This window comes from Podarcis erhardii (genome assembly GCF_964252035.2).
Source record: "Podarcis erhardii genome assembly, chromosome: 15".
Taxonomy (NCBI): domain Eukaryota; kingdom Metazoa; phylum Chordata; class Lepidosauria; order Squamata; family Lacertidae; genus Podarcis; species Podarcis erhardii.
The window spans coordinates 1,575,367-1,603,078 of NC_138505.1; the positions used below are offsets into that span (position 1 = coordinate 1,575,367).

The 27,712-nt window shown below is 41.7% G+C and overlaps 1 protein-coding gene across 1 annotated transcript; it reads right to left on the minus strand.

The window, feature by feature from the left end:
* Nucleotides 1–2,342: 2,342 nt before the first annotated feature.
* Nucleotides 2,343–26,529, minus strand: LOC309329755 (vomeronasal type-2 receptor 26-like; the record flags this gene model as incomplete). Its single annotated transcript, XM_081840764.1, has 8 exons — nt 2,343–3,244; nt 4,144–4,270; nt 11,871–12,067; nt 13,783–13,969; nt 15,532–15,654; nt 16,801–17,079; nt 25,431–25,548; nt 26,453–26,529. The coding sequence occupies 8 exons, from the start codon at nt 26,527–26,529 to the stop codon at nt 2,343–2,345; spliced, it is 2,010 nt and encodes a 669-aa protein (XP_081696890.1).
* Nucleotides 26,530–27,712: the final 1,183 nt, after the last annotated feature.

Below are 27,712 nucleotides of genomic sequence, written 5' to 3' on the forward strand. Positions count from 1 at the left end.
CAAGGCGGGTAAATCTTGTGTCTTCCAATGCTTTGCGATAAGTATCCTTGCTGCTGTTGTTGCATACATAAAAAATGTTCTGTCTTTCTTTGGCACCAATTGGCCGACCATGCCCAGGAGAAAGGCCTCTGGTTTCTTCAGGAAGGTATATTTAAATACCTTTTTCAGTTCATTATAGATCATTTCCCAGAAAGCCTTAATCTTTGGGCACGTCCACCAAAGGTGATAGAATGTACCCTCAGTTTCTTTACATTTCCAACATTTATTATCAGGCAAATGAGAGATTTTTGCAAGCTTGACTGGGGTCATGTACCACCTGTAAATCATTTTCAAAATATTCTCTCTTAGGGCATTACATGCCGTAAATTTCATGCTGGTGGTCCACAACTGTTCCCAGTCAACAAACATAATGTTATGACCAATGTCTTGTGCCCATTTAATCATAGCTGATTTAACCGTTTCGTCTTGTGTATTCCATTTTAACAGCAAGTTATATATTCTTGATAGTATCTTACTTTTAGGTTCTAACAGTTCTGTTTCCAATTTTGATTTTTCCACCTGGAAGCCCATTTTTTTATCCAAATTATAGGCCTCTCTTATTTGATGATAATGAAACCAGTCTCGCACTTTATCTTTTAGTTTCTCAAAACTCTGCAATTTCAATTTGTCTCCTTCTTGTTCTAATATCTCCCAATATTTCGGCCACAGCTCTCTAATTCTTTGGAGCATAGCTACACATTCCTCCAGTTGCTGGACTTTGTCTTCTAAGAGGGCAATCAACATGCAATTGCTGCAGGTAAAGCTGCCTGAAACCATTGGCAAGATGGCAAACATTGCACAGGAACCGCAGGCGACTGCAGCTGTTCCCTCACCCTCCATCTTGAGAACGTGTCATTGGGGGTGACTACAGCGGTCCTCCATCATAAAAAGGTTGAAGACAGGACAAATAACTCCCCCCCAAAAAACCTAGGTCTCCCCCAACAAACATTTGAGACTAGTTCCCCTAAATCTAAAAGATGGATCAAACTGCGCGTGCCGCTAGGTGGCGCCGCTGCCCTGCAAGCTCTGATAAGCTCCTCCCACAGCTAATCACCTACCTCAACAGAAACCCTGCCCCCTCTGACCTTTGCACAGGGAGAGCAGCTAATCAGCCACAAGAAACACACACACAAGAAAACCCTTTTTGCTCCTTCCCTGCAAATCACTTGAACTTCTCCTTCAACACAGAAAATCTTAACATCACATTGCTTGCAATCTATTTGAACTGATTGTGTTAAGGGTCTGCTGCACATTATGAAGCCTATACACAAGTTTCCTTACACAGCTTCCTCAACAAGAGTTGTTTTGGGGGTGTTCCCAAAAAGTTTCTATGCAGATGATGGATACCTGGCTTTGGGGGATGAAAACACCACAGTATCCACTGTCCCTCATTCCAAGGAAATTGAACCCTGCCTAGGAAGCTGGAACCCCTGGAATCTCGCATTGTTCAGGGATTGGGGTGGAATGAAGCAGAGGAGAGGTGTGTGTGTGTGTTGATGCAATTGAATGGTTGTGTGGTAGTCACAGCCAACAGAGGTTTGCCTGTGGTTCAGGTGCTCCATCAGGGTTAAAAAGAAGAAGGTTAATCCATCTGTGACTTGTTTCAATAAAGGGAGATGCAAACTTGGATGCCTCAACAGATCTTCAACAAGTGCATAAAAGAGCTGTCTGACTCATATCACATGATCAAATGGAAGAGTTTTCTTTCTTTTTTCTAATTTTCTAATTCTCAACATTCAGAAGATCTGCCTAGTGCACATGTATAAAAACTAAACTCATTGATGATGTGTATAGATTCAGAAATGCTCTGTGTAACCTTAGTTTATGTACATAACACCTGAAAATAAAAAGACATCAATATCACATGAAAAGGAAAAGGTCTCTTAAGAGAGAGAAAAAACAGGGAAATTAAAAAGTTTAAAGTTCCTAAATTTACATAAAACCTTCATAAATTGATATGTGGATGATATTGTATGGCAGCAAAACTAAATGAAATCCTCTGAAATGCGAAACTGGTGGTGCAAAATCCCCTAAGTTAGTACATACCTTATATTTTGGTTGTGTCCAAATATTAAGATTTATTGGCATCTAAACTTGCTAGAAATAATACAGCATAAATAATATAGCAGGCTACAATCTTCCTAGGAATTCATTGATACAATATTTCCCTACTCTAATCATAGCTGACTTAGTGGAAAACTTGGCCCACTCACTAACAGCAGCTCACATGGCATTTTCTGATCTGAAAATGATAATTATAAACATTGGAATACAATAAGATTGTGTTGGGCTTGGTATGCTGATTATTTGTTTCTTCTAATCAGCTGCCCCCTGGTGTTCAGCTGAGGCCTCAGTAAAATAATGTAGCATTTGGGGAAAAAGATGCACCCCAGTAATCCAAAGCTGGAGGCCAAGATGGAGAAGACCTCCACAACCACCAGGAATTTTCCTTTTGTGCTCATGTATGTTGGTACAAAGGACAACCAAACACTACAAAAGACCAACATGCTAAAGGTGATAAACTTGGCTTCATTAAAGCTGTCAGGCAGCCTCCTAGCTAGAAAAGCCACAACAAAGCTGACAATGGCCAGGAAGCCCATGTAGCCTAGGATACCATAAAACATGAGGTCTGACCCCTCATTGCAGAACAGTACAATTTCTTTGAGCATTGTGTGTGTGTCCAGATCTGGGAATGGGGGAGAGGTTGCCAACCACACTGTACATATGGTGGCTTGAATAAGAGAGCAGGAGAGAACAAGAGAATTGGACAACGGTTTCCCCACCCACCTTCTCATTTTGGAGCCCGGCTTGGTGGCCATGAAAGCCAGAACCACAATGGTGGTTTTGGCCAATATGCAAGAAACTGCCACTGAGAAGATCATGCCAAAGGCAGTTTGCCGAAGGAGGCATGTGAGCTCTACAGGCTGGCCAATGAAGAGCAAAACGCAAAGGAAGCAGAGCAGGAGGGAGATGAGGAGAGTGTAGGTGAGGTTCTGGTTGTTGGCTTTGACAATGGGAGTGTCGTTGTTCTTCACGAAGATTCCAAGCACCAAAGCAGTGAGGAAAGAAAAAGAGAGAGCCAAGGTAGCCAAACATATCCCCAGAGCTTCTCCATAAGACAAGAAGGTTTTTTGTTTTGGAAGGCATCCATCCTGGTCCTTGTTTGGATGCTGGTCTGCAGGGCATTCGAAACATTCATCCATGTCTGAAAAGGAAAAGGCAGATATTTGTACATGGAAGTCCCATCTCTTGTGCTTGGCAGATATCATGCACTGGTATTGAAAGGCCTTGAATTATGACTCCTAGGTCAGTTCTATAGGACAAGTCCTTATGTTCAGAAGAAGTCATTTTCAGCTATGATCCCCAAGCAATGTGCATCTTAAGGTCAATGGGAAGAAGTTTCCTTTAGGTACAGCGCTGATGATCAGTCTCCAGCGCCTACCATCTAGCTGTCTGATTTCCAGCAGTGGACAGTGGTACCCTAACAACTCTAGTCCTTGCCATTGTAACCTCAAAACTGGCTGATTGCAATTCTTTCTGTGTGGCAGTTCTTTGGCCTGGTTTGGAAGCCCCAGCTGGTGTAAAATGTAGTGGTTAAACCTTTAATGGGACACCATTAAAATATTTGTACTGGTTGGCAATGTACTACCAAGCTAGGTTCAAGGACCTCTTAATATTTTACAAAGCCCTCAACCCCTCTGGTCTAGGCTTTATCCACTCATTTGGTAGCCAATTGGTCACAGTGGGTCTCCAAATCTTCCAGAGGTCCCCTCTCCCCTCCCACAATGGGAGTCAGTAACCTCCAGAGCCACAAAATAAGCATTTTTAACTCCCACACAGCCACATAGTAGGATGATTATGTTCGCTAATAAGCTTTTCATTGGCTTCGGAGCAAGACTTGCACTAATTGTGTCCCAGTCTTCTTCCAGCTTGTTTCATAGTCTGCAGCTCCTCAGAATACCAAGGGGGTCATCAGGCACCAAAATTGTAACCCAGGGACAGTTTTCCATGGTAATAAATCAGACCACATCTGATACTACAGCCTACACATCAGGGAAACTGAATTCTGATCATCTCTTGAATTGTTCGCAGTAAATTCCTTACCCTTTTGGTCTGAGATCTTCCCTTCTGGACACGGGAGGCAATCATAGCAGCAAGAAACCTTCCCTTCTTTCTTGGTTCTCCGATAACCTAAATGGCATTTCTCGTTACACAGGGAAACCGGTAGTGTCTGTGCATAAACAAAATGAGACAATAGTATCAGAATAGAATATGAAATCTATAGTTAAGCATTAGGACAGTGATAAAGAAAAATGCTATTATTCCTTTTCAGAGAGCACTTTCTAGGCATCTGCAGCCAGAGCTAGTTGTACTACCAGGAACTCAATTTATCCAGTAGAACAACTTTATCTTTATCCCTTTGTTAAATATGTCAATGCTCTCAAAGCTGAGTCTATGGCTTTATCACTTTAGAATGCATTCAAGAATTGTTTGACATAATTTCATTCATTCCCCCCCCCCCCCAATGGTAAGGCAGTTTAGAACACAGTCAGCTGTTGCTTGTCATGATTCCCAGCCCTTGATTCAATCTTCTTCCTTTTTACATGTTAACCATTTAACTTTGATTTCAGTGATGACTGTTGCAACTGGGGTTCTTGAATTATTTTCAGAACATTGGAAGTCCTCAAATTATACACAATTTTTCTCAATATTACTATTGTTTAGAATATTAGTAAAATTGTACAGAGTCAATCATTATTTTGCTTCATGGACCTTCATATACTCACTTCAACATATGACTTCATGCTCCCGAATGTTTTCAGCTCTATGTTAATATCCGTTTGCTCCCCATAACAGTTGCAATCACGGCTTTGGTAGGTAATTTCGGTTTGTGAAATGACCTCCAATAAGTGCAATCCCAATGGATCTCCCAGTCAAGTTTACATTGGCCCCATTAGGCAGGATTTTTACCATTGAGAAAATGACTAATATCCTTTGAAATTGGCCTTACCTGGTTGAACCTACTGGGCCACACAACAGCATCATCATGGATTGTAAGCCCCTCATCTTCTGGAGCCTGAGGGTCCATCATTCCAACTTTGACTCTACGAAAGGACTCGTTTGGAAATGTGACCCAGTTGAAAATATCAAATCCGGCTACTAATGCTCCATTTTGGTCAAAGGATATCTCTTCACCGGCACTGTTGTTGAATGAGATACTTCTCAGAAAGTGGTGGAGCTAAATTGGGAATGAGGAGAAACCATGAAGGTAAACAAAAGGATTCCATCTGACATAAGTGTGATTATCTTCCATCTTTGAGAGCTTTGGTTCATTTTATGTTTGAAAGCTAATCCTCTCACTGAATCAGTTGTCTACTGACCAAGAGTACACCAGTCTCACCAGAGTGCTAAAAGGGGTGTTGGAATTGTATGTGGAAATGCATGCAAACTGCACAATTCAAATCACTGTGGCATTGAGCACAAGTGAGGCCAATTTAGAGTAAACAAAGGCATGGAATGCACAACTCTTTCCCATGCACTGTGTTTTTTCTAAATCTTACTGGATGGTAGCATTTCCTCTCAATATGAGCCCTAAGGAAGAATATAGCCCCTATACCTAAGTCCTAAACCTTTTTAAATAAAATAAAATAAAATAAAAATCTGCATTAGTTAGATCACATTACCTGCCATGGTTGTGGTTTCAGATGGTCCCATGCTATTCCATTGGTGATTGTTCTATGGTTGAATTTGAAGCATGACATGGTATGCAAAGCATGTGCCACTGTATATAGAGCGTTGTGGACGCTGTAGCTTTGGGCTGTCATGCTCATTTCAAAAACAGACCCCGGAAGGCTCTCAATATTCTCCTCCCCAGTGCAGAATTTGCCATCTACATTGTCTAAAGTAGGATGAGAAAAATAACAATCAAATGCCTCTTTCCAGAAAGCTCTGAGGAAGCCATCTTCTTTTTCCAAGGTAGGCTTTCTCATCTGAATAAATTTCTGGAATCCTGGAAGATCCTTAGAGTGAACTGCAAAGGATAGAGCCCCATGGAGGAATGTGATGTCCCAACCTCTTTGAAAGGGAAATGAGGTGAAATCCATCTGGGCTGTCATAATCCAGACTTTTTCCTTGCCTTGCATTGATATATCATCTGTTTCTGCAAGGTTGGGCATTATTCTCATTACCATAATGGTATCAATTTCACCATGAACAAGAACAACACTGGCAGTGCTTCTCATGACAATTCTGATTATGTTAGAACCACCATCTACCATTTTATGGAACTCATCAGAATAGGTTGCTTGGGGGAATCTTTCTACAAAATCAAAGCAGATACCCCTCTGGGAAAACATGGGAAGAACGTTTTGTACAAATCTCTCTCCAGTGTCATCACTCAGAGAAAGCACCCCAATCCACATCCAGCTGAAATGCAGTAGAAGACGAAGTATCCCATTGTACTGCTGAAGCCCATCTGGGAACACCCAGTGGAAGAAAAGTGTTTGCACATAGCTATTCATAATGGGAGAAGAGCCATACATGAGCTGAAAGTAAAGGAAGCAAAGGGTCAGCTGAAGGAAAGGTAAAGGAAAAGTGATACCCAATTGTCCTATCAAGCACCAGTTCAAGTGGAAACCAGTCAGATGGGTGGCAGGCAGATAAATAATAAATTGTTATGATAGAATAAGATTACCAGACAGTTCCCGGATTTACAAATCCGTCCCTATACAAAATCAATTGAAGTTGAAAAGTGTCCCTGGATTCATTGAAAAAAATCTGGTAACCTTATATAGAATGTAGAGATGCAGTACAATTTTGTTTGATCTGCTTTCTGAAGTGCACTGATTGAATTGCAGCTGCCAGTCAAAAGATGCACTACTTAGAATTTTGCAATGAACATGGGAATATTTCCCTTGTGCAAAAGATACCTTCAAAAGCCACACTTTAGGAAGGAGTGCACTGAAAAGCCTTGGAAAGTGTGCAATTTAGAATGAAATGTTTTATTCTTTTCAAGAAGTACACACAAAAGGCATAGATTCCAAATGTAGGCATTATGTGTGGGGGGCTTCTTTAAATGAGCACAAAATGAGTCATAACAAACTAGAAACATTGAAAGGGGACAGATATTTTAAATGGGTGGAATTAGGTTGCTCAGTTGATGCACCATTTCAGAGATCTGTTAAGGATGCTCAACGGGGACCAACCAAACTGAGATAAATGAAGGAGAAGGCATAGAAGTTGGGATATGGCTATTATATTTCAAATATTTCAGAAATCATGTTCGGATTGGATAACAGGTGGATTTGTGGAATTTAGTGGAGGGACTGGTTTTTTAAAAAAAGATTTTGGAATTTGATCGCACGGTTTATATTACGTTTCAATTTTGTGTCCAATTAGAAATTCTTCCTCCTATGTTGTCTACATAGGTGAGCAAGAAGAATAAATTGTCATTTCAGGAATTATAGAACTAGGTTAAAAAATATCACCTACTGCAGATACACATGCACACAAACACACAAACGTATATATCCCCTATTGCGTACATACACACACACGGGCTGAAATGCTTTGGCCAATACTAAAAAGATACTATTCTATTGTGGTTATGATTATTTTGTTCTTACTTGGGCCATCTTGTACATGGACAGGATTGTAGCCATGTGAATATATAAATCAGAGTTTGGCCCGCCAATGACTGCTATTGAAGTGCTTCCAGCATCACATTTATAGTTAGGGATGAGTGTTCCTTGCCCAGAGAGAAGTTCCATGGAGGCTTGATTGGTCCACCTTGCACTGAAATGGCTGTTATAGATGTGGAAGCCAAGAGTGACATTGGGCAAGAGTTGGGGGGTTTCATTGATCTCCTTTACTGCAAGTGCCAAGGCCAGGATATGTTGGTAGAGTTGTGTCAATGGCCTGGAATGAGAGCTGTGTATGGCATAACAGTGCAACTTTGCAAAGAATATATTGTATCCCCCACAGCCCAGGGAACCGTCTGGCTATATTGACACACAAACCTGGACATTTGGCTTCCCTGAACAGTACTTTTGGTGCCGCTAACTAACCCAATCTATGCATAGATGAACGCACAACACTCCCTCCTGCCCCAAATTGGTTTGGGTAAAACTCAGAAAGGGAAGTGTGCTTTAATTTTGTACATATAAAACAACAACAACACATGACTGAATTATCCAATGAATGACTCTGGATACGAATATATAGCATGCATGAGAGAGACTTCATAAAATCAAATTATATTACCCACACCCACACGCACACGCACACAATTTTATTTTCCTAACTGCAGTTACCAAAATGACAGCCATTTGAAACAGAGAAAGCAAATCTTCTACTGAGATGCTGCAGTGATATTTGAAAGTTTTATAGCTATTTCACACAACAGAATATGACTTAGGGCCCAATTTTAAGCAGGAATGTGTTTCTTTGTTCACAGAATGTAAGCAATTGTTTCCGCCAACTCTGCTACTATTATTATTATTAATGTTGCTGCCAATATCTGGCTATCCAATCATACAGGCATTGACCAAAGTTCTTTAGAAAAATCATTTCCAAGTCTGAGCGATTAATGATTCCTGACATATCTGATAAAAACCAAAGCTGAACTCTAGAAACCCAGAGACTTCCATTTAAAATAACCAGAATGCCTTAACAGAGTAAATGTAATTTCTGCTATGTATATTGCCATGTGATAAAGTTGTAATGGCTAATTTCTAGGTCTGGAACATCTTTATAGGCAAAAATTCCAAAGCAAAGGTTGACACAGCTTGAAGAAAGCATTCTGAGATATCATATCTTCGCTAACCCCTAACCAAGTACTAAAAAGGAGAAGATTAGTGGAAATCACCATCACAGTTCATTATAACCATGCAGTGAATTTGCATAAATATACTCATAGCACATAGAATCATAGATTCCTAGAGGTGGAAGGGACCCAAGAATCATCTAGTCCACCCGCCCCCACAATGCAATTCCTTACAAAGTATGATCGAAAAGTTCAGGAGAGGGAAGGTTCTTGAAGGTCAATATACTCAAAGCTATATAGATTTGCGACATAATGCCAGCAATGATGACGTCTCCAGACTGATAATATTGGTGAAGAATTGGAAGTGGGTCCCTGATAGGACATTGAGGAACAGGAGGCATGCGCACATAGGAGTCTGCAATACTTATATTAATACTGGATTTAGCACCATCTTGAATGTACGGTTTTACGAAACGATTAACCTCTTTGCACATTATCAGCAGAGCAATCCTGGTTAGGAAATTCTCACTGGAACATCCATGCAAATTTGGTCTGCTCAGTGCAAAGAAATCAGTGATGAGTCTGAGAGTGCCTTGAGTCTAGCAGCCTTGAATGGCACAGGGGCTATTCATTGCATCTTCTAGCCTTGGTTCCTAGTTTGTATGGGGCTGCTGTATGATTCCCCTGGGATGGAGAGAAGAAGCAGAAGTGACTATGATTAACTTGATAATCAGAGGAGAGATAATTACCAGTTTTGAGTTGTAGGTTTTCTTTCAGATCGCAACAGAAAACCATGTTTCCCTTATCATAGCCAAAGCATCACCTAGAGGTGCAAAATTTCGAACAAGGCATATCTATCCCTATGGAGGCAAAAAGGCATGGGCAATAGCATTAATGCAAAAGCATTCTAAAGACATGAAAGCTCTGATGGGTGAACAGGACACATTTGATGCTATAGATTTGTTGTAACTCTTCATGTCTCACTGGAACGGCAAGAAATGCCAGATCTTTGCAGTGTAAGGAGTAATTGATCAGACTGAGAGAACATCAAGGGTCAGCCCAAGCTTGAATATAACAGGGGATATTAACAGCTTCATTGAGTCTTTGTTCATCGTTGGCATGTGGCTACTTGAATTTTCCTGGGATTTGGAAAATAATCAGTTATTTCTATGAATTTGATAATAATAGTAGGAGAAATAATTTCCCTGAGTAACATTGCACACAAAAATATGCTTAGCACATCACTGACATTGCCCCCACACCCAAAAGAAGACTTGGAGATATAAGTGGAGTAAAATGTTTATTTGTTAAAATATAAAAAGTCAGAGGAACGGTGAATAAAACTCAAAACAATTTACTCATCAAAGTATGAGTGAAATCTTTACTAAATCTAGTAGGGACACATCCCTCCATCTCTCTGGGCTTGTCACACAACCTCAAGCTGTGGCTCACCAACAAAGGATGGGGAGGAAATGATTCCCTTCTTGGGACGTGAGACTCGGTTATGAATTGGCACTATTAGGAGGCGCCATTGAGCAGTTTACACGCAAGACCCCCATAGTTGATTTTGGGGGGAGCGATAACACACGCCAAAGGCGCTAGGGACCCCAGATACACACTATTACATGCACACATCTCAGCTAGGGAACCAAACTGATTCAGACAGGAATGACACAGGAGTCCAACTTTGAACTTTTATCAAGCCTCCTGAGACTGTTTCCACTGAAATTGTTCTGCAAGGTTGCAGGGGTTGAATCCTGAGGTTGAATCCTGACAAGACAGAAGTACTGTTTTGCAGTGACAGGGGGCGGGTGGCTGTGGGGGACTCCCTGGTCCTGAATGGGGTAACTGTGCCCCTGAAGGACCAGGTGCACATCCTGGGAGTCATTTTGGACTGACAGCTGTCCATGGAGGCGCAGGTCAATTCTGTATCCAGGGCAGCTGTCTACCAGCTCCATCTGGTACGCAGGGTGAGACCCTATCTGCCCGCAGACTGCCTTGCCAGAGTGGTGCATGCTCTGGTTATCTCCCGCTTGGACTACTGCAATGCACTCTATGTGGGGCTACCTTTGAAGGTGACCCAGAAACTGCAACTAATCCAGAATGCGGAAGCTAGACTGCTGACTGGGAGTGGCCGCCGAGACCATATAACACCGATCTTCAAAGACCTACATTTGCTCCCAATACATTTCTGAGCACAATTCAAAGTGTTGGTGCTGATCTTTAGAGCCCTAAATGGCCTCAGCCCAGTAGACCTGAAGGGGCATCTCCACCCCCATCGTTCAGCCCACACACAGCGAGAAGTGAGGTTGCAGGGAACGAGGCAGAGGGCCTTCTCGGTAGTAGCGCCTGCTCTGTGGAATGCCCTCCCATCAAATGTCAAGGGAATAATCAACTATCTGAGTATCAGAAGACATCTGAAGGCAGCCCTGTTTAGTGTAGTTTTTAATGTTTTATTTTGTTTTTAAGGTTCTGTTGTAAGCCACCCAGAGTAGCTGGGGAAACCCAGCCAGGTGAGCAGGGTATAAATAATAAATTGTTGTTGTTGTTGTTGTTGTTGTTGTTATATTTAACTCAATCAGAGGTCAGAATTGAGGTTTCCTGTGATGCCCTTCATTCTTAACCCGAGTTTGGATGAACATCTGTCAGGGATCCTTTTGCTGTGATTACTACAATAGACCCTGTCCAACTCTTCAATTGTATGAGTCTATATTCGTTAAAGTTCCCCAATGTTCAACATTATCCCCATTCCACTGATAGAAAGGATGCAGAAGGGAGTGTCTCAATTCTAACGTCACACTATTGAGTAACACGTGATTTAATCTCAAAGATTTATTTAAATGTACCATATAGAATTGAACAGAGAGACTTGTTAATTATTTTAATTCTTTCTTATGTTTAGCTGCTCTTTGCTATTCAGATCAGGTCTCAGTAAAATGACATAGCATTTTGGGGAAAAGATGCAGCTCAGTAACCCAAAACTGGAGGACAAAATGGAGAAGATCTCCACAGCCACCATGTACTTCCCCTTGGTACTCAGATACGTGGGAACAAAGGACAGCCATACCGTGCAAAAGATCAACATGCTGAAGGTGATGAACTTGGCTTCATTGAAACTGTCGGGCAACTTTCTAGCTAAGAAGGCCACCGTGAAGCTGACAATGGCCAGGAGACACAGGAAGCCCAACACACAGTAAAGCATGACAGTCGACCCTTCATTGCATTCTAGCACAATTTCTTTCGGCATTGAGTGTTTGTCAAAGTCTGGGAATGGGGGAGTGGTTGCCAGCCACACACTACAGATTGTGGCTTGAACCAGGGAGCAGGATACGACTATGGAGATGGCTAACTGTTTCCCCACCCATTTCCTTATCCTGGACCCTGGCTTGGTGGCCATGAAAGCTAGCACCACAATGGTGGTTTTGGCCAATAAGCAAGAAACTGCCACGGAGAAGATTATGCTAAAAAGTATTTGTCGAAGGAGGCAGGTCACACCCTCCGGTTGTCCAATGAACAGCAGAGCAGAAAGGAAGCAGAACAGGAGGGCGAGGAGGAGAGTGTAGGTGAGGCCCCTGTTGTTGGCTCTGACTATGGGTGTGTCCTTGTTCTTCATAAAGATTCCAAGCACAAAAGCTGTGATGCAAGAAAAGGAGAGAGCAACAGTGTCCAAGCTGATCCCCAGAGGCTCTTTGTGAGAAAGGAAGCTGATGGTTTTTGGAAGGCATGTATCCTGACCAATGTTTGGATATTGATCTCCTGGACATTGAAAGCAATCATCCACATCTGAATCAGAATACAAAGAACATAGCATGCATAAATGAGAATCTCAGCTCTTGCACCATGCATCAATTCATTTATTTCTTCCTTTGCAACAGTGTTGGTAGAAGAAAAATATCAAAGTTAATCATGCAGTAGGAAAGGTATATATCCCTGTTCCCAGATACAGGGGTATGTTCAGGCCATGTGTTTTAAGGGGATGATGAAATATTTTTAAAAATGCATTTTCAGAAGGTTTGAAAGTGTTTTAGATATTCATACACCTCAGACTTCATACTTTCTATATCACATTTCTGTGCATGTGCAGTTTTAAAAATATTTATATGTTTATATTCACATTTTGAAAAATGGAGTTGCAAATCTCCTTGAAGCATCATCTGAGGGTGTGATGATGGGCTATGTTGTCTTGTACAGAGAAAAGGGTGGTAATTAGATTCTCTTTGTTTTTAAAAACTGATGTTGATAAGCAAGGTCATAGCTGTTCAATTTGATGAGCTGCTGACTAGATCAACCATCTATATGAAATTTCTTACCTTTCTGGTTTGAGATTTTCCCTTCTGGACATGGAAAGCAATCATAGCAGCAAAATGGCTCCCCTTCTTTCTTGGTCCTACTATAACCTGGATGGCAGTGGTCATTACACATGGAAAGGGGCTGTGACTGTGCACAAAAGAAAGAACAATGTGCTTATATTGAGATCCTTTATTATGGAAACTTTATCTCAGTCTTCTCTATCCATTTAAGAAAAGGCTTCACAGTGGGGTTGTGTAATAACATCAGTTCCAGAGGGCATGTCTGGGCCATTGAGAGATGTGCCAGGAAAGATCAGGGAATGGATTTGACCCAATGAATTAAAAGCCACCTTCACCCTCTGAAATATCCCCAAATTGGAATGAGATTTATACCAGCATAGGAACTCATCTAAATCTCTACTGTGAATGAGGGGGGCATTGAAAGGGTAAAGGATTGCAAAAGTGCTCTTCAGCCACACCAGTGAGAGTCCAGGATTGCTTTAGATGGGTGGTTGAATCGTCATCAGATTTTCTCTACTACCAGCAAACTTTGACTAGAACAATGAAAAGGCCAAAGGACATTGCATAGCAATGAAGTTCCAGCATTTTGCAAGGTGAATGTTTTGGTTCAAAAGCATGATTTCACTGGGGACAGTGAACTACAACCATTTGAGTATCTAGATAACTCACTTCTTGAATATTGAGGAAATTTATAAATGCACCCTGAAATATGCAAGGACTGCACCTGATTAAATTGTTTGGGCCAGATGATGAGATCCTCATGAATGGTGAAGACGTTGTCCAGGGAGGTCACTGCATCTTTCTTATCTCGGAGAGTCGGAGGGTCTATCTTTCCAACTTTAACCCTGAAGAAGGTCTGGTTTGGGAATGTGACCCAGTTTATAATGTCAAAGCCAGCAGCCAATTCCCCATTTTGATCAAAGGACACCATTTCCCCCACACTGTTGTTAAAGGAAATTCTCCTGAGAATGCGGTGGAGCTAAATTATGAGGAAGGGAAATCGTAAGTATGTAAAGGTGCAAAAGGTGGAACTATGAAATATGGTGATAAAATTTTTTACTTGGAGTATTCAGATTGTATTCTCTTAAAAGTCTTTATACAGGCCAATGGCATCAAGAGCAACAATAAGTCACCTAAAATTTCAGATGAGCTCCATTTTTACCCAAAAATGCATCTGGGGTGATACTATATGATAATCAATTATTCTTCTAAATAAGCAATTTCTGGGGAAATTGTGACTACCAGGCTGTTCATGGAAGTAGAGACAACTCTTGTAGAGATGGTCGAATTACATTTTAAAGCAAAGGGGTGGGAAACTGAAAGAACGCTCCTCTTTTGTTCTGGTAACTACTTCCCAAAAAACATACATAAATTCAATGTGTGTTTTAAAATAGTTCCATTACAAAGTTTTATCATCACTAGTTATAGTCAAACCACTGTTCAGCTTTTTATAAGTTGCAGTGGGCAGGGTTTTGTGTTTTTTTTAGAAGAAAGTCATTTCTTCAACCACCATCTAAATGCCAGAACTCTATCCTTAATAATAATGCAAGTTTCTGAACCCTCTAAGCCAGGGGTAGTCAACCTTTTATACCTACTGCTTCTAATGTATTTTTCTTGTTGGTAAAATTTCCTTACCATCCACCAGTGCTCGTTGGAAGGAGGTTTAGGCTTGTGCCTTAGAACTCCCTAACACCCACCTAGAATCCTGAAAAACCCACTAGTGGGCGGTAGGGACCAGGTTGACAAACCCTGATCTAAGCAATGCTGTTGCACGAAATAGGTGGTGGTGTCTTCCATCTGATCGGGCCATTATGTTCAGGCCATCACCTGCCACTGTTGTGGCTCCAGAAGCTTCCACCTTCCACCGCGTGACATTCCTGTGTATGTGAATTGCGATAAACAGCTGGCATGCAAACTATGTGCTATTGCATAGACAGCATTGTAGACGCTGTAACTATGAGCAGTCATGCCCATTTCAAACACAGAAACAGGAAGCATCTCCAGCCTCTCATTCCCAGAACACCTTTCCCAGTCCATCTTGTGTGCCGCAGAACTGGGAAAGGAACAGTCAAATGATTCTTCCCAGAACTCCCTGATGAAGCCATCGTCTTCTTCTGAAGCAGGGTTTCTGTTCTGAAGAAATGTGTGGAAAAGCAGCACCTCCTTTGAATGAACTGAAAGGGACAAAGCACCATGGAGAAAATGTATGTCCCAATCTCTTTGGAAGGGGAAGGATGTGAAATCCATCTGGGCTGTCATAATACAAATTTTAGCCATTGCCCTCCATGGCATATTCTCCACTTCTGCAATCTGGGGCATGACTCTCAAAACCACCATGGTCTGAATTTCTCCATGCACAAGCACTACATGGGCAGTACTTGACATAACGACATTGAATGTCTTAACGCCTTCTCCTACCATGTCTCCAAAGCCACTGGAAGAAGTTAGTTTGGGGAATTTTTCTACGAAGTCGAAGCAGATGCCACCCTGGGAAAGCAGAGGAAGTATGTTCTCTATAAAGCTCTCTGTGTTGTCGTCATCCTGGGAAACAACTCCAATCCACGTCCATGAGAAATGCAGAAGTAAGTGGAGAATTCCCTTGTACTGAAAGGCACCATTTGGGAACATCCGGTGGAAGAAGACAGCCTGAGTTTCACTATTCATGACTGGAGAAGAGCCATATATCAGCTAGTTTTGAAAAGGTAAGAGAAGAGAAACAGTTGCCGCTTTGTGAGTATAGAGACATAACAAATTGTGCTTTTCTCCTCAAATTGTTTCATCCTTGAATACCAAAACAAATCTAGTACTAAATATCTATAAAGAAAGATTGATATGGATGTAATGAATCAGATATATAATCTTAGAAATCCATTCCTCACCCACCACCACCCGGCTATTTTGCCTGCAAAAATACATCAAATCTTCCCTTCCAATCCCACACAACTGCTAAGCTCAGATAATGGTGATAACTAAGTAGGTCAAGGCATAGTCTTCTGCTGTTTGCAAACTGTCTTTCCATTGGTGTGCCGGTTCTTATTCTTATTCTTTATAAGGCAACTATCTGAATAATCACTGGGTGATTGAAGACATTCAATATTTTATCTCTCACAGCTTTTGTACATTATAGAAGAAATAATTTCTGAATTTTTAACAATAACAAATGAACTTTTGCAAATCTTGGGGTTCCACACATTCAGATGTTATTGAAATCTAGCACACCAGGCAGAGACTTGGATAATCATAAGGAAAACCAAAAAAGTGTACAATGTTCACCAAAGTGTTCAGGTTTTGTTTTGTTTTTAAAAAAAGCTAGTCGCACAGCTACACATGACTCTGGTGGCTACATGGCTATATAAGCTAGAAAAAAGTTTTCACATTCAACATATTAGATGGGTGAAACATCTCTGGAACTGAAATCATGCTATATTTAGGCAGCCTGTGAAAATTTAGCTAATGGTCCATCAATGAAGAAAAAGGGAGTAGAAAACTTCCTTGGGTCACTGGGTACAAAAATGTATAAGGTAGATAGATGGATAAACCCCAAGGATTATTTTATTTCAATAATATTCTGAATGTGTCTATCTATTTCATTCACAACTTTTCCAGTCTGCAAGATGCATCAAGATGGAGCTGAATGGCATTCAAATTACTTGTTGAACTTAGAGGTTCTCCACACACACGTCTTACTTGTGGCATCTTGTACACGCACAGGATAGTTGCCATGTGAAAACAGACATTAGAGTTTGGTCCCCCGATGACTGCTACTGGAGTATTCTCAACATCACACTTGTAGTTAGGCATGAACTTGGCCCGTCTGGAAAGAAGTTCTATGGAGGCTTGAAAGGTCCAGCTGGCACTGAAATGACTGTTATAGATGTGGAATCCAAGGGTGACATTGGGCAAGATTTGGGGGTTGGCATTGATCTCCTTCACAGCAAATGCCAAGGCCAGGATGTGCTGGTAGTTCTGAGTCAGGACCCTTTATCAAGTGTCATATGGTGAGAGTCATGTGTTACATTTTACACCATTGGCTTCAGTTCATCACATTCTCAACATTTCCGTTCAGTGTATAAATTAATTGGCCATATATTGCACATAAATAGTTTTTAAGGCCAAGGTCCAAAGTATTTTAAACAATGACCTCCTACTTCAAACATCATCTCCTTTACAAGCATACAGTCATTGTGTTGCAAACAGAAGAAGCAACAGCAGCAATAGAAATTTGCAGCACAACTATACAGGCCATTGGGAAGGAAGAGGACATTATATGATGCTCTGACCTGTCTTTCCATGGCTGCATTGGTGCCTACTCCTTAAGCCCTATCCAGGCATGCCACTTCATTGAACAGGAAAAACTGCAAGGTTTTCAGCGAAGGCAATGAGATTAAGATCTATTTTTTATTATTGATTTAAACCTCTGAAATGTATTATGTATAATTAAGTTTTTATGTCTATCTTCATTATATTTTACTTTATTGCTATGGCTAGTTGCAGCTGCAAATAAAGATTCTTCTGATCTGATCATGTGAAATAGAACAGATCAAGCAAGCTAGACTCCCTGATGTTTTTCTCATTGCCTTCTTGGACCTCTACTTCAAGCTTCAGAAACAGTTAATCCTGAACAAATATTTTCTTTCGTCAAGACTCCTCAGAGCATCACTCTTCCTAAACTTTGGAAATCAGCTGCTTTCACAACATCTGTTATGGCTTTAATGTTGATGAACAAACCCTGAAATATTTCATTGAAACTCAAGACATTACATATAGTATCCCTCTTTATATCAGTTCCAAGAAAAGTCCCAAATGTTTAGCATCAAAGTGGAGAGATAGTGATCATCTCTATGAAGTACAATTGAAAGCAATATGCTGTCCAGACTACTACGTAACAAGAAAATTATTAATCCGTAGTTTGCTCATCCTCGCATTAAAAAGAGGGACAGAGATTTCAGATATCCTCAGTAATAATCCCCCAAACTAACTGACTGACCCTAAAGACAATCAATAAAGCAATATGCACTTCCAACAGTTTGTTCCCAAATCCCGTACAAAAGAGCAGCATGACTGGGAATAGTATCACTAAAACACTATGATATGGCTTTAAAGCAACATACATGTGGTCATCAGAAAGTTCCTGAGCCGGATGTTGTTCAAAGGATATGGTGCTTGAAGATATGTAGATCTGGGAAATAATGCCAGCAATGATGAGGTCTCCCGACTGATAATATTTGTGAATTATAGGAACAGGTTCATTGATAGAACATTGAGGGAGAGGAGCAAGCATGCATATCCCCTGGGACAGCAGCAGGAACACCACCACCCCAAATACTACCATCTTGCAGAGAGTTTAATGGTAGACACCAAGCCATCTGCTCTGTGATTCTTATTCAGTGGAATTTGAATGATGACTCACCCAGCTGATTCAAGGGCAAACAATACAGAATAAAGAATAGGTGGCCATTCAGAGCTATGTCTATAGGCCCAGCTCTGAGTGACTTCTAGATATTAGTAACATCTCTTAGTCTTTGATTGTTATTTTGCATGGGACCAGTAGACCGCCCCAAGGATAGGGGGAAGAAGTACAAATAATGGTGATTAATTTGATAATTGCAGGTCTGTCGAGAACTTAATCTGATTCATTGTTTCTCTGTAATATTGCAAAAGAAAACATGTTTTTCACATCTCAGCTGAAGTCTTCTCTGGACAATCCTCAGTGGAAGGAAGTTTTAACTTGTGATAGTTACAAATGTGCTCACAACTGAGGTCTTAAAAAGAAAAACAGCACAGGCATGTAACTGGTTTGAACTATATTTAATCACTGAGGTGGAGTCAACTTTTGCATAAGTTCCAAATGGACCCTTATTTTGAAAACTTGAATGTTTTAGAATTCAAATGAAAAACCACATTTGGTCCTTCTTTGTGGTGTCACTGCATCTGGGGGGAGGCAGCCAATAGAGCTTCTTGTGCCACCATGCCCACTGATAAGATGTCTGGCACATGGGCTCTGTCTGGATGAAGTGGGCAAGGCCTGGAAACAGACCAGAATGGAGACTCTACCTCTATGACCCACTCTGCAGATGTGTTTTATTTTTTAAATGAATTACCCGCCCTTCACCATGAGGTTACGGCAAGCTGCAACAAACAGAAAATAAATTTTTAAAATAGATACAAAAGAGTAGAATTTCAACATCTCCAGTTTGTCCTCCTGTCTCCAGCTGATCCAGCCTTTCACGGATAACACATGCTTTGAATATGAACAGGGAAATGCTTCCCTTAAAAAAAACCTGGAGATGTCTGGACTGTGTTTCCTAGTAGTCATGTTTGGTGCTCCTTGTTGTGGTCTTCACTGCAAAAGAGAGAGAGCGCTGAAGATACTGCGAGTCTTTAGGAGAAATTGAGAAGTCCAAGCTGATTTCATGGAAAGCTGTTGTGATCCAGACTTTTGCCCCTATTTCCTTCTCATGCACACTGAGTATTGTGCAGGATACAATGATTTCCATTTCATTGGTTACATAGCAAAGAAACATCCTGACTTGTCTTCAGAGGAGGAAAGGTTCACTTGGGCTGATCAGGTTATTAAAATGATTCTAATTACTTTCTTTCAATGTTTTGGATAAGGCAACGCAAATCCCTCTGCTGTGGCTCAGGCCTTAAGCAACTCAGGCCTGCGACGCATGTCTCAAACTTCAACACTTGCACACTGACATCAGCAGAAGTCATGTCAATCTTTTCCAGAGTACAAAACTTAAACAGACTGACAAATACTCACCTTTTCTCCACACAAGCTATTATAGCAACAATTATGGATTATTTTTTCTGGAAGTGAAATAAGTAGACAGTTGCTTCTGTTGATTAAAAATATAAGGTTTTGATCCCGACAGTTTTAGTAGTTTAGCCTATTTCACTCAAAGATAAGTACTATTATGAGTCTGAATCCAGCCCAGTATCTCACATATATTTTCTTTTGTCTGGATATTGAGAAGTCAATTATGTTTCATTTCTTTCAAACAGGCTATTGTAAATATGAGTAAGTCTAGATCCAAACCACAGTTCACACTGCATTTTATCTACAGTAAACAAATAATAAAGAATGCAACAGTAACATAGGTCTTAGTCCAATAAATTACAGCATAATTTAGCCCATGTGTATTATTTTTCTTTATTAGATTCCTAGACTACCCTTCATCCAAAGATCACAGGGTGGTTTACAGTATAAAAACATAAAAATACATATCATAATAACAAAACCAATACACTCCCCCTCAGTATAAAAGGCCACAGGAATGAGTTATTTCTCCCTGGCTTAATTCCTGTCACTTACACATTGCTAATTTAAAATGGTCAAATAATTTAGAATATTTCATTGTTTTGTTCTTCTTAGCTGTTCCTTGTTGTTCAACTCAGGTCTCAACAAAATGATATAGAGCTTTGGAGAAAAGATACAAACCAGTAACCCAGCACTGGAGGCCAAGATGGAGAAAATCTCCACGGCAACCATATATTTCCCCCTTGTGCTGAGATAGGTTGGGACAAAGGTCGACCAAACACTGCAAAAGACCAACATACTGAAGGTGATAAACTTGGCTTCATTAAAACTATCAGGCAACTTACGGGCTAGGAAAGCGACACAGAAGCTGACAGTGGCAAGCAAACCCATGAAGCCCAAGACGCAGTAAAACATGGCGACTGAGCCCTCATTACATTCTAGTATAATTTCTTTAACAACTGAGTGCATGTTGAACTCTGGGAATGGGGTAGAGGTTGAGAGCCACACCGTACAAATAGTGCTTTGAATCGGGGAGGAGCCAAGAACAATGGAAACAGCCAGTCTCTTCCCCAACCATTTCCTCATTCGGGATCCAGGCATGGTGGCCATGAAAGTTAGAACGACAATGGCGGTTTTGGCCAGAACACAAGACACAGCTCCCGTGAAGATAATGCCAAAAGCAGTTTGTCGAAGAAGGCATGTCAGTGTTTTTGGCGTGCCAATGAAGAGCAAAGCACAAAGGAAGGAGAGCAGGAGGAACATGAGGAGAGTGTAGGTGAGATTCCGGTTGTTGGCTTTGACAATGGGAGTGCCCTGGTGCTTAACAAAGATGCCAAGCACTAAAGCAGTAAGGAATGAAAAAGAAAGAGCCAATATTGCCAAAGTCATCCCCAAAGCTTCTTCATAAGACAGGAAACTAATGACTTTTGGAATGCATGAATCCTGGGCATTATTTGGATACTGATCCTCTGGACATTGCAAACAGTCATCCATGTCTGGAAAAGAAAACATAAGATTTGAAATATGGAAGCCCTGTTTACAGCGGAATAATCAAGAATAAAGAAATAATAATAACCACTTGTTGGGGTAGCCAATATTAATTCTACAAAACCTAGAAAGATGTGTTCTTCGTAGTTGCGTGGCAAGTACCCTCCCCCTTGTGAAATGAGGACACAGGACACATTATTTTAGGACGGGGAAGAGAGGGCGGTTCCTGGGCACGCCGGCCTTAAATGGCCGATTGGCTGGCCGGGTCGGTGATGCGCCCGAGGATTCCCCTACTCTCACGGGGGCCAAGAGCCAGCCCCTGCGTGTGTGGGAGGGGGTGGGCCCACAACCCCACCTCCTCTCAAGCTCGGAAGTGGCTATGTATGACAAACATATGTCTGTCTTTCTTATGCAATTATATATTCAGGATACTGTACTCAGAGATAGTAGGCGTGGAACCTAGTTGTGGATTCCAATCAGAAGGGGATACTAGCCCTGGAAATTCCATCTAGTTGTGTAAAAAAAGGGGGGAGAGCATTCTATAGATGGGGAGCCACTGCAGAGAAGACCCGTTCTCATGTTACCACCCTCCTGGCCTCACAAGGACGCGGCACACGCAGGAGGGCCTCGGAAGATGATCTCAGGGTCCAGGTAGGTTCATATGGGAAGAAGCGGTCCTTGAGGTATTGCGATCCTGAGCCATTTAAGGCTTTATAGGTCAAAACCAGCACTTTGAATTGGGCCCAGAAACTAATTGGTAGCCAGTGCAGTTGGACCAGGATCAGTGTAATATGTTCAAACCGTCTTGCTCTGGTGAGCAACCTGGCTGCTGAATTCTGCATTAGCTGAAGTTTTCGAACCGTCTTCAAAGGCAGCCCTACCTATAACACATTGCAGTAATCTAACCTTGAGGTTACCAGAGCATAGACAACAGTAGTTAGGCTATTCAAAGTAAAATTAAATAACACAGCATGTGCAAAGAGATAGTTAAACATCTTGAGATTAAGTCATATGTGAAAGTTTTCCATTATACTACTTACCCTTCTGGTTTGAGATCTTCCCTTCTGGACAGGGAAGGCAATCATAGCAGCAGAATGGCTCCCCTTCTTTCTTGGTTCTACTATAACCCAAATGGCAATTGTCGTTACAAAGAGAAAGGGGCAGTGCCTGTACATAAAATCATAGAAACATAGATGCTATAAACATGGTGTCCCCAGACTGACTCCAACATCGGCATCCCTTAGGACAGGTGTGGGGGACCTTCAGGTCTTGGCAATGCTTGCTGGGAATATGGGTGTTGCAGTTCAGAAAAAGAGCTGGAGGCTGAAGGTTCCCCACTCTTGCCTTAGGAGAAGGGCCATAGCTCAACAGCAGAATATCTGCTTTGCATGCAGAAGCTCCTGGGTTCAATCCCAGGCATCTCCAGTTAGGGTGCAGAAAGACCTTGGTCTTGAGCCCCAGAGACCAGTTGCCAGTCAGTGTCAACTATACTGAGCTAGATGGGTCAGTTGTCTGGCTGGTTATAAAGCATCTTCCCGTGTTGCTATGTATATTGAATGGAATGTAAGAAAAGCAGTGTGAAGAAACATCTCATCATATCATGATTACCATTAAACTTATTTATTTCATTTATCACTTTGATACAAAACAATCTAAAGGCATCTTACAACATACAGAATAAAGTAAAAATGCAAGAATAGCACAAGAGGGTAAAAACACAACGAACAACAAAGCACTAAATAGCATCATGCACTAGTTCTCATAGAGTTGTATGCCTTATGTGGTCCATGCAATTAGGACAACTGCATGAGCAGGATCTTCATTGCACCAAGTCCCTATAAACAGATAGCCATGTGCATATGTAAACAAACATGTTCTCATCTGCCACATGCAAACATGGTGGATACAATTAGCAATAGCACAGTTTGTGGCATGCTCCAAAGGGGGTGAGCCTACCTGCCAGTGTGTAAATGAAGCTGCAAAGGAAGATGACTGCAGACAGATGTTTTGCCATGACACTTTTTAGATAATGTGCCTGAACCGTACCTGGTTAAATCTGCTGGGCCACACAATTGCATCCTCATGAATGGTGAACTGTTTGCCCAAGGCGGCTTGTGGGTCTATCCCGCCAACTCTTCCTTGAAGAATGGACTGGTTTGCGAATGTCACCCAGTTCATTATATCAAATGCAGACTCCAGTTCTCCATTTTGGTTGAAATAAACTTTTTCCCCAGCACTATTATTAAAGACGCTACTTCTCACCAAGTGGCTGAGCTAAATTCAGGAGGGGGAAAGTGTTAGGATATTTCTGTTCCACCTTAAAAGGGAGCAGGCTTTGTGAGTCACAGAGTCTGCGTATTTCCTGTTCACAGGATGTTTCTGTTGTGTCTATGCTTTCGTTTTCTCTATGTGCCTGAGACACTGAAGCAGGCAGTCATGTTTTCTTTCTTTTGACCAACACTGAATAAAATTGTAAATAATGCTCTCCTGCGTGCATCTTTCGCTGTGCATTATCTGCTGATAGAGCGTGCACCAGCTCTGGAATGTGGCAAGCTATTTCTGGAGCTCGTGTTGCTAATTGAATGATACTGCGTGTCTATGGGAGGCCGATGGATCGCAACGGAGACGACGTGGGGTCACGATGGACTCTGTCTCCCTGGCAGTATCCCAACAAAAAGAGGATGGGAATAGATGGGGAATTAATCACTATATAGGTAAAGGTAAAGGACCCCTGGATGGTTAAGTGTGGCGACTATGGGGCGTAGCGCTCGTCCCGCTTCAGGCCGAGGCAGCCGGCGTTTGTCCACAGATAGCTTTCCAGGTCATGTGGCCAGCATGACTATACTGCTTTTGGCACAACAAAACACCATTACGGAAGCCAGAGTGCATGGAAACACTGTTTACCTTCCCATCACAGCAGTACCTATTTATCTATTTGCACTGGTATGCTTTGGAACTGCCAGGTTGGCAAAAACTGGGACTGAGCAATGGGAGCTCACCCTGTCACACTAACTTGAACTGCCAACCTTTTGATCGGCAAGCCCAAGAGGCTCAGTGATTTAGACCACAGCGCCACCCATGTCCCCTATATATAACTAAGATATAGCAGGTTGATGATGAGGGATGTGAAGAATGGGTCCTTCAACAAAAGATTTATAAAGACTAGTAGTAGATGCAATTGTAGTTATCAAGCACTAAAAGCCCCACATCTCCACCATCTTCTTTGTCATCACCTTCATTCCATCTAGAAGAATGCTTAACAACCAAGCAGCACAAGAAAAGGAAGAAGGAAAAGTTAAAGTCTTTCAAGCAGCCTTTACATCTTATGAACAAGTAAGGCTTGTTACTACATTTTTGTTTAGAATAAAGTAGGGTTAAGCTCCACCAACTGAAGGGATTTTTAAAGAGGTTTGAAGAATTCACAGGGGATAAGGCTGTCAGTGGCTGCTGGCCATCATGTCCATGTTCTGCTTCCATGGTTGAAGGCAGGATGCCTCTTTTCTAGGAATCAAAATCGGGGTGAGCCCTGTTGCAATCAGGTCCTATGGGCATCTGAATGGACATTCTGAGAAGAGGATGTTGGAGTAGATGGGTCATTGCACATTTGCCTTTCGTGGTTGTGCCATGTCTTACATTACACTGGCATAGCAGGTCTTCCACCATATTCTGTTGTTGGATTAGAACTCCCATAATCTATGAGCACTGACCACGCTGTCTGAGGCTGATGAAAGTTGGATTTCAATCACATCTGAAGGACACCACACTGGCATATTTACTGTAGTCCCTCAGCCAGTTTACTTCAAGCATAGATCAGCACAATTAGACACAAATCTTTATATTAAGATATCTGTCCAGCTCTTCACCATTTATTTCCATGGCAGTTATCATACATTAAGCAATAAGGGAAAAGAGTAAAGGAAAACAAATGAAAAAGGATAAACACAGTGACAGTTGTAAAGGTACAGCTGATCTACAGAACTTGCAAAGTGCCATGCCTTCACCTCAAAAGAAGACCCAATGGTCTGGGTATTTTGACATCATGAGAGGTGCTCTGGGAGAATTTTACCTGTGGAATCTTGTAGATGCTCAGTATAGTTGCCATGTGGAGACAGACCTCAGAGTTAGAGCCTCCAATGACTGCTACGGGGTTATTCTGGAGGTCACACTTGTAGTTGGGGATGTATCTGCCATACGTAGAGAGGAGTTCCAAGGAGACACGATAGGTCCAGCTTGGGCTGAACTGACTGTTATAGATGTGGAAGCCCAGGGTGAGGTTGGGTAAGATTTGGGGTTTACATTGATCTCCTTTACAGCAAATACTAATGCCAGGATGTGTTGGTAGAGCTGTGTCATGATCCTGAAATGATAGTTATGTACATGCTGTGCCACAGTGTGTTTCCTTCTGGATGGGACATCTGCTACACTTCAGCTGAGCTAATGATATTTTACAGATCAATCTATCTCAGTCTAGGGGAATCTGGAGGAACATTAGCACACACAGATTCCAGCCCTAAACTAAACTGGGGGACTAAGCCTTTAAAAAAAGAGAGTTTGACTTACACAATCCCTTTTGCTAAGGTTGCTTCCACTGGGATGCTAGGTCATTTGAAGGAAACCCAATGGAGTATGGAATAGCTCTCCACCTGCCCCAGCACTGCTATGCACCTGGAACATCTCCCCTTTTGGGGGCTTACCCTGGCCTTGTTTGAGCCAGGTGAGCTCCCAATTAGCTGGAAAGGGAGACTTAAATCACTATATCTCTGTCTGATCTGGGATGAGGGGTTTCAGCTGGCTGAGCCCAGGCTGATCCACCTTGCAGATCCTGGCTTTGAATTGCTCCTTAAGCTGCTGAGGGAAATAGGCTGGGGATGTTAGATTCATGGCTGCCACAACTGAAAAGACAAAAGGAAGGTGATGGTTAATGTGGCTTAGCTACAGGTATGATGCAGTTATTTGACAAAGGCAGGGAAAGTTGAGCTGCCATTCTTCTCCCATTCACTGGATCTAACACTGATCTATGGGCCTGGCCCTTCCAGGGAAAATATAATAAATATGTGGTATCAGAGGATTTTAGAAAACAAATCTTACACAATGTCGTCAAAGAGGTCACTAGAAGGACATTTTCTGAAGTCTATTGAGTTGAAGAATATGTAGATCTGAGGCATAATACCAGCAATGATGAGGTCTCCTGGCTGGTAGTACTTGTGAAGAATAGGAAGGGGATTACTGATGCTGCATTCAATATTAGGAATCTTGCATGTCACCTGAGGCAAAAGCACTGGTAGGCATAGTACAAATCCAACTATCTTGCATGAAATAATTCTTCTTGTACATAAACTCTCCCACCTCCACATTCTCCTTTCCTGAGTCCTGTACTGAAGCCTGCGCAGCCTGACTTAAGGAGCCACTAGGGGCTGATTTGTGGCTCAGATGGTGCAGGATAAAGTCTCTGTTATCAGACTGACCAAGCGCTGGATATCTCGTCATACCTTGGAAATATACAAGGGATATTAGTAGGATCCTCTTATTTTCGTTAATAATAATGCAGCTCATAGTCCCTTCATATGGGGAGAAGTGCCTTCTGTTCCTATGTTAATAATTACAAGGGCGATAATCACATTGTTATGGTTTTCAGGCACTTAGATGTGATGGCTGCAGTCATTCAGTTTATGTCGTCACCTAGTTGTGTTATGGAAATTAATGAGCCCAGGTGATGCAATTTGTAGCAAGAAACTAGATGGATGTAACTATAGTAGTTAGGGGCAGATGATGTTTATATTCTCAACTATGCACTATCAGAGACCATTAAGCAAATAATATGCTAGATGCATGATACTTGAAAGTGCAGTTGGGCTGCCTGCTCTGTGTAGGTCTCAGAGGTTTATATGAATGGAGAGAATGAGGGTATTTTGTGGGTATTTCCCAGAGTTCAAAAGTAGCAGAAAAGTTTCAAAAGATTCCCTGTTAATAATATGAAATCCCCTTGAAAAAATATTGTGTGGAGGGAGTTTAATATCCTTGAGAACCAGCCCTAAGTTTGTATTCTCTGCAGTCCTGACTTCTGCTCATTTGTAATGAGACGCCTAGAGAGCAAGGATCAACTCAGCAGACTCTCCACCTCTTCCCATGCCAGAGGTTGCCCACCTTATAAGGTCTGCCAGAGACTATTCATTGCCTGCCCAGTGATGCACTGTAGAAACTTCCAAGCTTACTTAAGAAGAGTTTGACTTCTTCAACCCTGACTTGGTGGAGCACTCTGTCACAAGAGATCAGGGCCTTGTGGGATTTGACATCTTTCCACAGGGCCTGCAAGATGGAGTTGTTCCACCAGGCCTTTGGTCCGGGCTG